This window comes from Bufo bufo, chromosome 8 (assembly GCF_905171765.1).
Source record: "Bufo bufo chromosome 8, aBufBuf1.1, whole genome shotgun sequence".
NCBI lineage: Eukaryota > Metazoa > Chordata > Amphibia > Anura > Bufonidae > Bufo > Bufo bufo.
Window position 1 is genome coordinate 25,514,956 of NC_053396.1, and position 12,970 is coordinate 25,527,925.

The window sequence follows — 12,970 nt, forward strand, 5'->3', positions numbered from 1 at the left end:
TAGTGCACCCCCTCCTCCTGTCCCTGTACCCCCCTCCCCCTATATTTAGTGCACCCCCTTCCCCTCCACACGCCCAGTGCACCCCCCTCCCCCTGTATTTAGTGCAGCCCTCGGGTCTTACCTATGGACACCAGCTTGATGTTCTCACGGTCCAGGAACTCCAGGGCCACCGACACGTTCTCCAGCTGCATCTGACGGAAGGTGGGTCTCTGGTTGTACTTGCGGTACATCTTCTTCTGGCTCAGCACCTCCAGCAGGGCGATGAGTCGCAGGCCGTCGCTCAGGTCGGTCTGCAGATTAGCGATGCGCTTGTTGACGCACTTCAGGTGCTCGTTACACCAGCGGGTGAAGGTGTTCTGCTGGATCTTCTTCCATGGCGCGTCCTCCGCCAGGTCCTTCTCTGTGGCCGGCATCTCTGCTGGGTCCGCCCCGGGCACTGCTGCTCCTGCTGCCGCGGTCCCGCTCTGGGTGAGCCTCGGGTGGGCGCTGCTCATTTTAACTTCGGCCGGCGGAGGGGGCGGAGAAACCAGGCGGCTGAGGGGCGGGGCCTAGAGACAGAATGGAGAGAGGGCTGTCAGACAGCGGCGGCACACAGGATCAGGATGCCCCGTACACTGCGGGGGGACGCCCGACAACACAACCATTCTGACAACCTGGCAGCAGTACCGTCAGCTGGGTCACGCCCAATATGGCTCCCAGTAGCCTGGGAAAGCTGGGTGACCCCCAGTAGCCTGGGAAAGCTAGGTGACCCCCAATATGGCTCCCAGTATCCTGGGAAAGCTGGATGACCCCCAATATGGCTCCTATCAGCCTGGGAAAGCGGTGGGACAGGGGAAGTGCTAAGACAGCAGTGCTGGGAGTCACCCAGCTTTCCCAGATACAGACATATCTAAGAAATACCCTGATTTACTGTACATTTATTCATCTTACACCGGCCTAAGGCCCTGTTCACACCTGCGTTTATGAACTCCATTGCTCTGCTTCCTCACAACCAATTTTATGGCGTGCCAGATCATTACATGGCCACACTGACCCATACTGGGCTCCGGCAGGTTTCCATCAAGGAAGAAAGCCCCCCTTCCAGGTATCATTAAAGGGGCCACCAATATCCGACACCTTGCACACCTGCCGATCCGCTATAACCTTGTGGTTCTGGTGCCGGACTGATACAGCTGCATCCGTTGTGCCGCAGCGCCACTGCCATTGGATCAGCGCTACACCATGGACAGAGCTGTATCTTTCCGGCGCCGCTGATCCGAGAGGAATCTGATATTGATGGCCTATCCTGAGGAATTTCACTGCTCCCTCCTCTAAGCTGTGTTCTCTGACATCGGCTCCAAAGTGAAAAAATGAGGGGGAAAACGTAGATTGGATATTTTCTGTCCAATCCTATTGTTACCAGAGATCAGCGGTGCCAGGGATGTCTGAGGCTACATTCACACTTGCGTTGCTTTCCGTTATTGAGATCCGGCAGAGAATCTCAAAGCCGGAAAAAAAAAACGTTTCCGTTTAGTCCTCATGTATTCTGAACGGAAAGAGATCCAATCAGGATGTCTTGTGTTTTGTGACCGGATACAAAACCGCTGCAAGCTGTAGGTCAATAGTGACGGATCCGTTTTTTATGGAGCCTAAAAAAACCTCATCCATCGCCCATTGACTTTTAATGTATTTAGTGACGGATCCGGGTTTTTTTTCCGTTTTGATTTCACACAACCGCATCCTAACGGTACGGGTGCATCTTGATATGCAAAATAAAGACATTTCCGTTTAATTCCGGTATTGAGACCCTCTGCCGGATCTCAATACCAGAATTAACAACGTAAGTGTGAATGTAGCCTAAGGCTGCACGTTTAGGGCTCATGCACACGACCGTATGTATTTTGCCGTCTGAAAAACACGGATCCGCAAAAAATACGGATGACGTCCGTGTGCATTCTATATTTTGCGGAACAGAACATCTGCCCCTAATACAACAGTCCTATCCTTGTTTTTAATGTGGACAGTAATAGGACATTTTTTTGCAGAATGGACATACGGAAACGGAATGCACACGGGGTAACTTCTGTTTTTTTGCGGATCCATTGAAATTAATGTTTCCACACACGGTCCGTAAAAAAAATGGAACGGACATGGAAAGAAAATACATTTCTGTGCATGAGGCCTTACAAACAGAAAATCCGCACCAATTTCCATACGGATTTCTGTGCATTTCTGCACCAAACACCTCTTGTGTTACTTGCGTTTTTTGGGCGCGGATTTGAGGATTTTCAAAATTCGCACAGCAGGTGAATATCCAAATAGAACGGAAAAGCAGAGTTTGTCGGACCTCATACACTTTGCTGGTACGGTATTACGCTGTGGTTTTTCCGCACAAGAATCCGCAATGTGAGCAAGTAGCCTAAGGGACTGTTCTCACAGTGAGTTCTACAATGGAATTTTACCTCTTTATACTGTACATATATTGCCCCCAATGCGCCCTCTGTTTTCATATTTTGCCCCCAAAACGGCCCAAGCATATATAGTGCCACTGGGAAGAACTTTGCCGAGATCCCGCCGGGAGCCGTGTCCTTTCTGTCCCCCATTGATTTCAATGAGAGGCAGCGCTGAGAATCGCGGAGCAGAGGCTTAAAGCTGCGGTTGTGCCGAGAACGGACACGTCCTTCCCTGATTGGGAGGCAGAAAGGACATGACGGCCGGTGGGTTTTCATCCAAATTTTTTTCTGCCGGCACTATATATGCTTGGGGCACTTTGGGGGCAAAATATAATAACTGAGGGCACATTGGGGGTAATATATATATAGCGTGGCACATTGGGGCAATATATGTACAGTACAGACCAAAAGTTTGAACACACCTTCTCATTCAAAGAGTTTTCTTTATTTTCATGACTATGAAAATTGTAGATTCACACTGAAGGCATCAAAACTATGAATTGACACATGTGGAATTATATACATAACAAACAAGTGTGAAACAACTGAAAATATGTCATATTCTAGGTTCTTCCAAGTAGCCACCTTTTGCTTTGATTACTGCTTTGCACACTCTTGGCATTCTCTTGATGAGCTTCAAGAGGTAGTCCCCTGAAATGGTTTTCACTTCACAGGTGTGCCCTGTCAGGTTTGATAAGTGGGATTTCTTGCCTTATCAATGGGGTTGGGACCATCAGTTGCGTTGAGGAGAAGTCAGGTGGATACACAGCTGATAGTCCTACTGAATAGACTGTTAGAATTTGTATTATGGCGAGAAAAAAGCAGCTAAGTAAAGAAAAATGAGTGGTCATCATTACTTTAAGAAATGAAGGTCAGTCAGCCAAAAAATTGGGAAAACTTTGAAAGTAAGGGCTATTTGACCATGAAGGAGAGTGATGGGGTGCTGCGCCAGATGACCTGGCCTCCACAGTCACCGGACCTGAACCCAATCGAGATGGTTTGGGGTGAGCTGGACCACAGAGTGAAGGCAAAAGGGCCAACAAGTGCTAAGCATCTCTGGGAACTCCTTCAAGACTGTTGGAAGACCATTTCAGGGGACTACCTCTTGAAGCTCATCAAGAGAATGCCAAGAGTGTGCAAAGCAGTAATCAAAGCAAAAGGTGGCAACTTTGAAGAACCTAGAATATGACATATTTTCAGTTGTTTCACACTTGTTTGTTATGTATATAATTCCACGTGTGTTAATTCATAGTTTTGATGCCTTCATAGTCATGAAAATAAAGAAAACTCTTTGAATGAGAAGGTGTGTCCAAACTTTTGGTCTGTACTGTATAGCATGGAACATTGGGGGTAATATATATATATAGCGTGGTACATTGGGGGTAATACAGTCAGGTCCATAAATAAATATTGGGACATCGACACAATTCTAACATTTTTGGCTCTATACACCACCACAATGGATTTGAAATGAAACGAACAAGATGTGCTTTAACTGCAGACTGTCAGCTTTAATTTGAGGGTATTTACATCCAAATCAGGTGAACGGTGCAGGAATTACAACAGTTTGCATATGTGCCTCCCACTTGTTAAGGGACCAAAAGTAATGGGACAATTGGCTTCTCAGCTGTTCCATGGCCAGGTGTGTGTTATTCCCTCATTATCCCAATTACAATGAGCAGATAAAAGGTCCAGAGTTCATTTCAAGTGTGCTATCTGCATTTGGAATCTGTTGGTGTCAACTCTCAAGATGAGATCCAAAGAGCTGTCACTATCAGTGAAGCAAGCCATTATTAAGCTGAAAAAACACAACAAACCCATCAGAAAGATAGCAAAAACATTAGGCCTGGCCAAAACAACTGTTTGGAACATTCTTAAAAAGAAGGAACGCAGCGGTGAGCTCAGCAACACCAAAAGACCCGGAAGACCACGGAAAACAACTGTGGTGGATGACCGAAGAATTCTTTCCCTGGTGAAGAAAACACCCTTCACAACAGTTGGCCAGATCAAGAACGCTCTCCAGGAGGTAGGTGTATGTGTGTCAAAGTCAACAATCAAGAGAAGACTTCACCAGAGTGAATACAGAGGGTTCACCACAAGATGTAAACCATTGGTGAGCCTCAGAAACAGGAAGGCCGGATTAGAGTTTGCCAAACGACATCTAAAAAAGCCTTCACAGTTCTGGAACAACATCCTATGGACAGATGAGACCAAGATCAACTTGTACCAGAGTGATGGGAAGAGAAGAGTATGGAGAAGGTAAGGAACTGCTCATGATCCTAAGCTTACCACCTCATCAGTGAAGCATGGTGGTGATAGTGTCATGGCGTGGGCATGTATGGCTGCCAATGGAACTGGTTCTCTTGTATTTATTGATGATGTGACTGCTGACAAAAGCAGCAGGATGAATTCTGAAGTGTTTCGGGCAATATTATCTGCTAATATTCAGCCAAAGGCTTCAGAACTCATTGGACGGCGCCTCACAGTGCAGATGGACAATGACCCAAAGCATACTGCAAAAGCAACCAGAGTTTTTTAAGGGAAAGAAGTGGAATGTTCTGCAATGGCCAAGTCAATCACCGGACCTGAATCCGATTGAGCATTTCACTTGCTGAAGACAAAACTGAAGGGAAAATGCCCCAAGAACAAGCAGGAACTGAAGACAGTTGCAGTAGAGGCCTGGCAGAGCATCACCAGGGATGAAACCCAGCGTCTGGTGATGTCTATGCGTTCCAGACTTCAGGCTGTAATTGACTGCAAAGGATTTGCAACCAAGTATTAAAAAGTGAAAGTTTGATTTATGATTATTATTCTGTCCCATTACTTTTGGTCCCTTAACAAGTGGGAGGCACATATGCAAACTGTTGTAATTCCTGCACCGTTCACCTGATTTGGATGTAAATACCCTCAAATTAAAGCTGACAGTCTGCAGGTAAAGCACATCTGGTTCGTTTCATTTCAAATTCATTGTGGTGGTGTATAGAGCCAGAAATGTTAGAATTGTGTCGATGTCCCAATATTTATGGACCTGACTGTGTATATATATAGCGTGGCACATTGGGGTCAATATATGTATAACATGGCACATTGGGGGCAATGTATGTATAGCATGGCACATTGGGGGTAATATATATATAGCGTGGCACATTGGGGTCAATATATGTATAACATGGCACATTGGGCTAATGTATATATAGCGTGGCACATTGGGGGTAATACATATATATATCGTGGTACATTAGGGGTAATATATATATATAACATGGCACATTGGGGGCAATGTATGTATAGCGTGGCACATTGGGGGTAATATATATATATATATATATCGTGGCACATTGGGGTAATATATGTATAACATGGCACATTGGGGGCAATGTATGTATAACATACATGGCACATTGGGGGCAATACATTCATACTGCGGCACTATGGGGCCATTATATATATGAGGGCACTGCAGGGGTTAAAAGAAAAGCCAATGAAATTCATCAGTTTTTAACGGAAGTTAAAAAGGGCTGCAAAACTAACGTTAAAAACGGATAGACACAAAATGGATTCACACGCTGATGCAAACCGGCCATTAAAACCCGATAGCGTGTCCGTTTTTTATGGCCGCGTGAATGCCACCTAACAGCCACTAATCTCGCCCTGTTCCACGGAATTAATAAAGGAGTAGTTCCATTGGGACTGCATATCTTTTACTGTAAAATACGGTAAAATCCGGATCTGCAAAGTACGAAAACGGTCGGTGTGCAGTCTGCATTTTTTGGCGTATCCATTGACTTCAAGGGTCCGCGGTTTGCAGACAAGTATAGCATGTATTCTATCATTTGAGGAACAGACATGCTTTCTGCATCCGTATATCCTCCGCAGAAGATAGAACGCATCCTATAATTGTCCGCAAAATGTGGACCCACTGAAGTCAACGGGTCCGCAAAAAAATGCAGATGGCCAACCGACCGCTTCCGTATTTTGTGGATCTGCGATTTGCAGACCACAAAATGCTTGCGGTCGTGTGCATAAGGCCTTGGGTGAAGGTTCTGCATGTCTTCATTAGTACATGCGCTTTCACGTACAGTGCACGCGTACCGCCAGACATCTTCTTTTATTATCCGTGGTTTAACGTCCCTTTCATGTTGATGTTTTGTAATCTATCTGCAATTTGCAGCAGATTTACTGAGCTAACGGGGGATTTAAAGGGCAATTACGGCGTATACAAACCTTACAGACAGTTCTGAATATAATCGCTGCATCCTGACTGCAGTCTCTTTTGGATATAATGATTTCATGGTGGGAAGGGCAGTGGCTACAGGAGCAGGGAGAAGGCGGCTGCTACCTGACTCTGTGCAGAAAATCACAGGATGTGACTAAGCCGTGAGACAGTAAGGGGTCACTGTGTGTGTACACAGATCACTGAGTCACTGGGAGGAGAAGGAAGGGGTCACCGCTCCCCATCTGCTAATGTCTGCCATACATGCTAGGGCTCATTCACACCGTGACCGTGTGCCCCCCGTGGCCATATTACGGCTGGTCCGCAATACACGGGGCACCAGCCGTATGCATTCCACTTGAATGGGTCCGCAAATCCAGAGATGCGGTGGGGAACGGAAGCACGGAACGGAACCCCGCGGGAGCACTACGGAGTGCTTTCTGGGGTTCCGTTCCGTGCCTCCGCACCGCAAAAAGATAGAACTTGCTCTATCTTTTTGCGGAACGGACGGATCACAGTGTCAGACCCCCGCCTCCGCGCTGCGAATGATAGGACATGTCCTAACTTTCACCCCATCTTGCGGATCGCCGACCTATTGAAGACAATGGGTCCTCGCCGCGATGCGCAGCGCACAGGCTGGTGCTGCGGTTTGCGGTCCACAACAAGGGCACGGTGGCCCCACGGTCGCGTTTCTGCAGCCTTAGTCCTCAGTTTGTATGTTCATTACTAGGGATAAGCGAATCGAATTTGGATGAAACATCCGAAGTCGATTCGCATATAACTTCGTTCTAATACTGTACGGAGCAGGAGCTCCGTACAGCATTAGAATGTATTGGCTCCGATGAGCCGAAGTTATTGCTTCGCAAAGTCTCGTGAGACTTCTCGTAATAACTTCATAAATTAATTTGTAAAAAAACATTTCCCGAACTTGGGTTCGATTCCAAATGGTACCTTAAAACCGAACCCGAGTTCGGGAAATGTTTTTTTTACAAATTAATTTATGAAGTTATTACGAGAAGTCTCACGAGACTTTGGGAAGCAATAACTTCGGCTCATCGGAGCCAATACATTCTAATACTGTACGGAGATCCTGCTCCATACAGTATTAGAGCAAAGTTTTATGAGAATGGACTTTGGATGTTTCACCCGAAGGCAGCACCTCCCATATAAGAAGTATTTAGCAATATATAAGATGTATTTAGCAATAATCTGGCACCACTTCCGAAATTCTTACTATGCGAGAGGGATTGCCTCATACCAAGTTCTCCTCTTGGCATGGCGCTAGCTATAGCTGAATGGAAAAAATGTGGACAAAGATTGTATGCGCAATAGAGGCACCGTCTGCTAAGGGGCCTGTGCATAGAAATGGCCCCCAATTCACGTTTCCTTCTCCAAGGGTAAAATGTTCAGGAAGCAAACACGAAGAGAAGAAAAGCATCGTAAGGCCGCTTTCACACGAGCGTGTATGGTCTGTATTTTATGTACCACAATCCGCTTGTAATGTTAATGAATAGGGTTATTCACATGGGCGTATCATTTCCGTAAGTATTTGAAGTCCGAGTTATGTGCGTAATTGTTTCCAAATACGCACATTACAAAAATGCGCATGTAAGGCCTCTTTCACACGAACGATATGTATTGTATCAGGATGAGTCAAGTTCAGTCAGTTTTGTCTGCAATTGCGTTCAGTTGTTCAGTTTTTTCCGTACGGATGCAATGTGTTTTTCACGCGCGTGAAAAAAAACCCCGAAGGTTTACAAACAATATCAGTAAAAAACGCACTGCATCCAGGTTACATCTGGATGCAAAGCGTTTTTCACTGAAGCCCCATTCACTTGGGCTGCGCGAAAAACGCTGAATAGAGAACATGCTGCTATTCTCACGCAACGCAGAACTGATGCGTGAAAAAAATCATTCATGTGCACAGACCCGCTGAAATGAATGGGTCCGGATTCAGTGCAGGTGCTATGTGTTCACATCACACATTGCACCCGCGCGGGAAACTTCCTCATGTGAAAGGGGCCTAAGTCCGGAGGAAATACTGAAACAATACTGATGGTATATCATCCGGAATCTGTGGGTAATCCAGAGCCAGAATACAGATGAATTTCAATACGCTGGCCTAAGGCCACATTCACACTTTAGTGAATCACGGACAGCGCATGTATCCTTTGATTTTAACCCCATCTACCTATAGGACAACCCCCCCCCCTCAGTTTGCACTCTCTAAGCTGGATACCACGACAATGATCTTTATCTGCCCCATTGGGGGTCAATTTACGAAGCACACTGCGCCCGTTTTAGACGTGAAAAAAAAATTGCATACCCTTTTTTGCAACTTTTTGAAGTGTCTGTGCAGCAATATATTGTCTCACGTGTTTTAGCGCCACGTTTGACATTTGGGCGTGGTGAGGGAGTGATGGGGGCGTGCAAGGGGCTGGAACATTGGCCCTGGCAAATTTACTAACGTTTATGCCTGAAAACAAACATAAATATTGGCGTAAAACTACTCCATTTAGGGAGAGGAGTAGGACAGGCGCACCATGCCAAAGACGTGCCTAATTTATGGCGAGACTCAAGCTATACGACAGTCTTTGTAAATGACCCCCATTGTGTCCAAACATGCTCGCTTCCGTTGCCAAATTCTTATTTACCCGGAATGTTTTCATAGATCACGTTATGTATAAAGGGTGTGTGTGAACACCACTTTCTCCTGGGCTATGTGTGCACATGGATGAGACTGTCTGCTGACAAGGTATGGCCTACAATGAGCAGCAATGTAACCTCTCAGGAGCCGGACACCGTAGCGTACTGCTCCTGCTGCTGCAGGAAGTGATTCCTTAAATGACACTACATGATGGGGCAGCTACTTAAGCAATTCTCCAAAGTGTTGGTAAAATTCTATGTACACGCCTCTCCTGTCCCGGACCTCTTGTATTATCCCAGTAGTCCAAGAAGTTTTGTCCTGAGGAAGCCCCTGTTCTCGGTGATGGGGGATGAGTCATGTGACTGGGAATGCTGTGTGCAGCCGGCTGACCGCAGGGCTTACTAATGTCTTACAGGAGGTCGGAATTTGTTTCAGTTACAAAAGTTTCCTTAAAATGGAAGTAGTTGAGGGATTCAGTTACACATGCCTGTGCTTTGTTCTGATGCTAGTGTGTCAGCGGGTACATACTATTCCCTTGCTCGGCCGGCGCGCATAGCGAGCATTTCTGCAAAGTGACCCTCAGGCAATGAAATATGTGAGAAAGAGTAAAAAATAAGGCAGTTGTACTGCTGCAAGAGGGGAGGCAGATCTATGGCGCAGCGGTATAACCGGAGTAAAAGTGAAGAACAATGCTGCATCCAGATGTTACATACACAATGGGTTGTGTGAAATTTTCATTTGCTTTTTACTTTTGTGAAACAGGCGTTTTCCATCATGGGATGGGGGGGGGGGGGACAGCAAGGAAAAACAAAAAATGGCATCTTTACATCCATACCATGTCTTATTGCATATACATGTCGTAAAAAAAAAAAAAGATGCTTTGGCTTCATCTTAAAGGGGTTCTCTCATCGCAGACAATGGGGGCATATTGCTAGGATATGCCCCTATTGTCTGATAGGTGCGGGCCAGCAAAGTGGTGGCCGGCGGTCATCACCAAGCCTTTCTATTGACCCACCGAAAATAACTGAGCGCCACGCTCGGCTATTTTCGGAATCCCTATAGAAATGAATGGTAGCGCACCACGCTTGCACTGCCACCGCTCCTATTAATTTCTATGGGGCCGACAGAAATAGCTGAGCCAGCGTTCGGGTATTTTTGGCGGCCCCATAGAAACGAATGGAGGGGGCGGCTGTGCATGCGCGGTGCGCCCTTTGGGACTTTGCCGGCTCCGTTTACGAGATAGGGACCAGTGCCTATTAGACAATGGGGGCATATTCTAGCGATGACAAAACCCCTTTAATTCATATTCATCTACCACTTCAGGCACTTTTATTGTTAAAAGGGGGCAGGAGGGAGGCTTGTTAGACTAGGACTACACTAACTAAATTCTTACGTTGCCGTTCAGAACCACATGTAAAAACCACATTTGAATACGGTTATTAGGGGCTGAGAACACATGCATGCTTGGCTGAGCCAACTGGGCATGCATACTGGGGATGGGGTGTAGGTGGAAGAAATAGCTGGCCATGCATCTGGTAGCAAGGTGGCTCAGTTGTTGGCACTCGGTCCTAGGTTCGAATTTACCCAAGGACAACATCTGTATGGAGTTTGTATGTCCTCCGTGGGTAGGGAATCTAGACTGTGAGCCCCGCTGGGGTCAGAGAGTGATGTCTGTAACATGCTGCAGAATATACGGTGCTGTATAAGCAGCGTGCTAATAAATGTGGTATGTACCATTGGACAGGACATTGCGGTGGTATACCGTCCCACGGAAGTAGTGTCTCTAAGAAAGAATGGGGGTCATTTATTAAGACCTTCACTTTTTGACTTTTTTAAACTTTCTTTTACACCGATGTACACCTCGTCATAAATTAGGCCCATCTTTGGTAGTCCTTGCACCTCCTGGAAAATCTACATCTTTGGTAGTCCTTGCACCTCCTGGAAAATCTACTCCAGTGTTTTCGGCTTCTTTTACACCCTTTTCCTCGAGTAAAATTCGTACATTTTACGCCTAAAGAGGCATAAAACTGGTAGTAAATGACCTCCAATATCTCCTAACTACATGCCATGTGGGGCACCATCCAGTGGCATTTAAATCAGGACTTGATCTCTCTTTGCTTTGTCTCCTTGACAATAGATTTCAGCTCTGAAGTACGGCCGTCTGAATGTGGCTAAGTCTGACTACAGACCTAGTATACCAGTTTTTGTATATAATAAGGCTACTTTCACATTTGAGTTGTTTTCTGGTATTGAGATCCGGCAGAGGATCTCAATATCGGATAAAAAACGTTTCCGTTTGGTCCTCATGAATTCTGGAAAGAGATCCGATCAGGATGTCTTCCGTTCCGGGAGCATTCTGCTGCAGGCTGCAGTTTTATGTCCGGTCATAAAAACTGTTTCAGCACTGAAAACAACGTAAGTCGATGGCGACAACATCCGTTTTTTATGGAGCCTAAAAAAAACGGCTCTGTCACCCATTGACTTTCAATGTATTTAGTGACGGATCTGTTTATTCCCGTCTTGATTTCACACAACCGCATCCTAACGGAACGGATGCATCCTGATGTACAAAATCAAAACGGATCCTTTTATTTCCGGTATTGAGACCCTCTGCCAGATCTCAAGTGCGAAAGTAGCCTTGGATGAGCAGCCACATGAAAAGGGTTACCTGGGATTTTTATATTGAGCCGATAGGTCATCAACGCACGTGTGAACATAGCATAACACAGACTGTTGTGTTGTATTATTATCTACTGCAGCAGTGAGGCGTTACATTGTAGCAAATGGGATTCTGAAGAGCACTGTTTACATAATATTGCAAAAAAAAAAAAACACCTATACAATGTTTCATAAAACAACAGCATTTCCCCTATTAATATAAAAACATATTCCTAACTGTATATATCTGCACGAGGTCCTAAAATGCAAAGTCAGAGTTTCTGCTTAGCTCCTGCCACAAGAGACCAGGAGGAGGCCCTGGAAGTCAGGAGGACATGGTCACAGTCATCATATACAATCCAATAGGATGACCCTAGATTACCTATCAGTATTGTATACCGTTAGCTACTGGAGGCCAGCAGTGTACTGTATGTTGTGCTCTGCAAAGGTCACAATAGAGGAATTAACATGAGCACTGAGGGCGCAGGGACAGCATGAGGTGACATATACTACATGGAGCGGGGATTCCTTTCCACATTAAGGAGGACCTGTCGCCAAAAAATGCAATGCAATTAGAAGCTGAGCAGGTATATACACAATGCTATTACACTGATAACCTCTCCATCCTGTACCCATAGCTGTCCACAGGAGGTAGAAAAAAAGCAGAGATATAAATGTATCAATGACATGTTTTACTGAATTTTTCCCCCACAAATCTGCTCAGCTCTTCTTGTTCTATAACATGGTGCTGTCATATTGCATTGCATTTTTTGGTGACAGGTCCTATGTACAGGTGAAACTCGAAAAATTAGAATATCGTGCAAAGTTCATTTATTTCAGTAATGCAACTTAAAAGGTGAAACTAACATATGAGATAGACTCATTACATGCAAAGCGAGATATTTCAAGCCTTTATTTGTTATAATTTGGATGATTATGGCTTACAGCTTATTTAACCCCAAAGTCACAATTTTGAGGTCCCCTTCGCTCAGGGGGTATGGATTAATTAGCTGACTACAG

At 45.5% G+C, this 12,970-nt stretch overlaps 1 protein-coding gene across 6 annotated transcripts in view; it reads right to left on the reverse strand.

The window, feature by feature from the left end:
* Window positions 1-12,970, reverse strand: part of FLNA (filamin A) — a 111,475-nt gene that overhangs the window by 71,848 nt on the left and 26,657 nt on the right. For all 6 annotated transcript variants that reach the window (XM_040405190.1, XM_040405187.1, XM_040405189.1 and 3 more), the window contains exon 2: window positions 122-548. In XM_040405190.1, coding sequence (XP_040261124.1) covers window positions 122-494 — 373 coding nt within the window. In that variant the 5' untranslated portion in view covers window positions 495-548. The remainder of the gene's footprint in view (window positions 1-121; window positions 549-12,970) is intronic.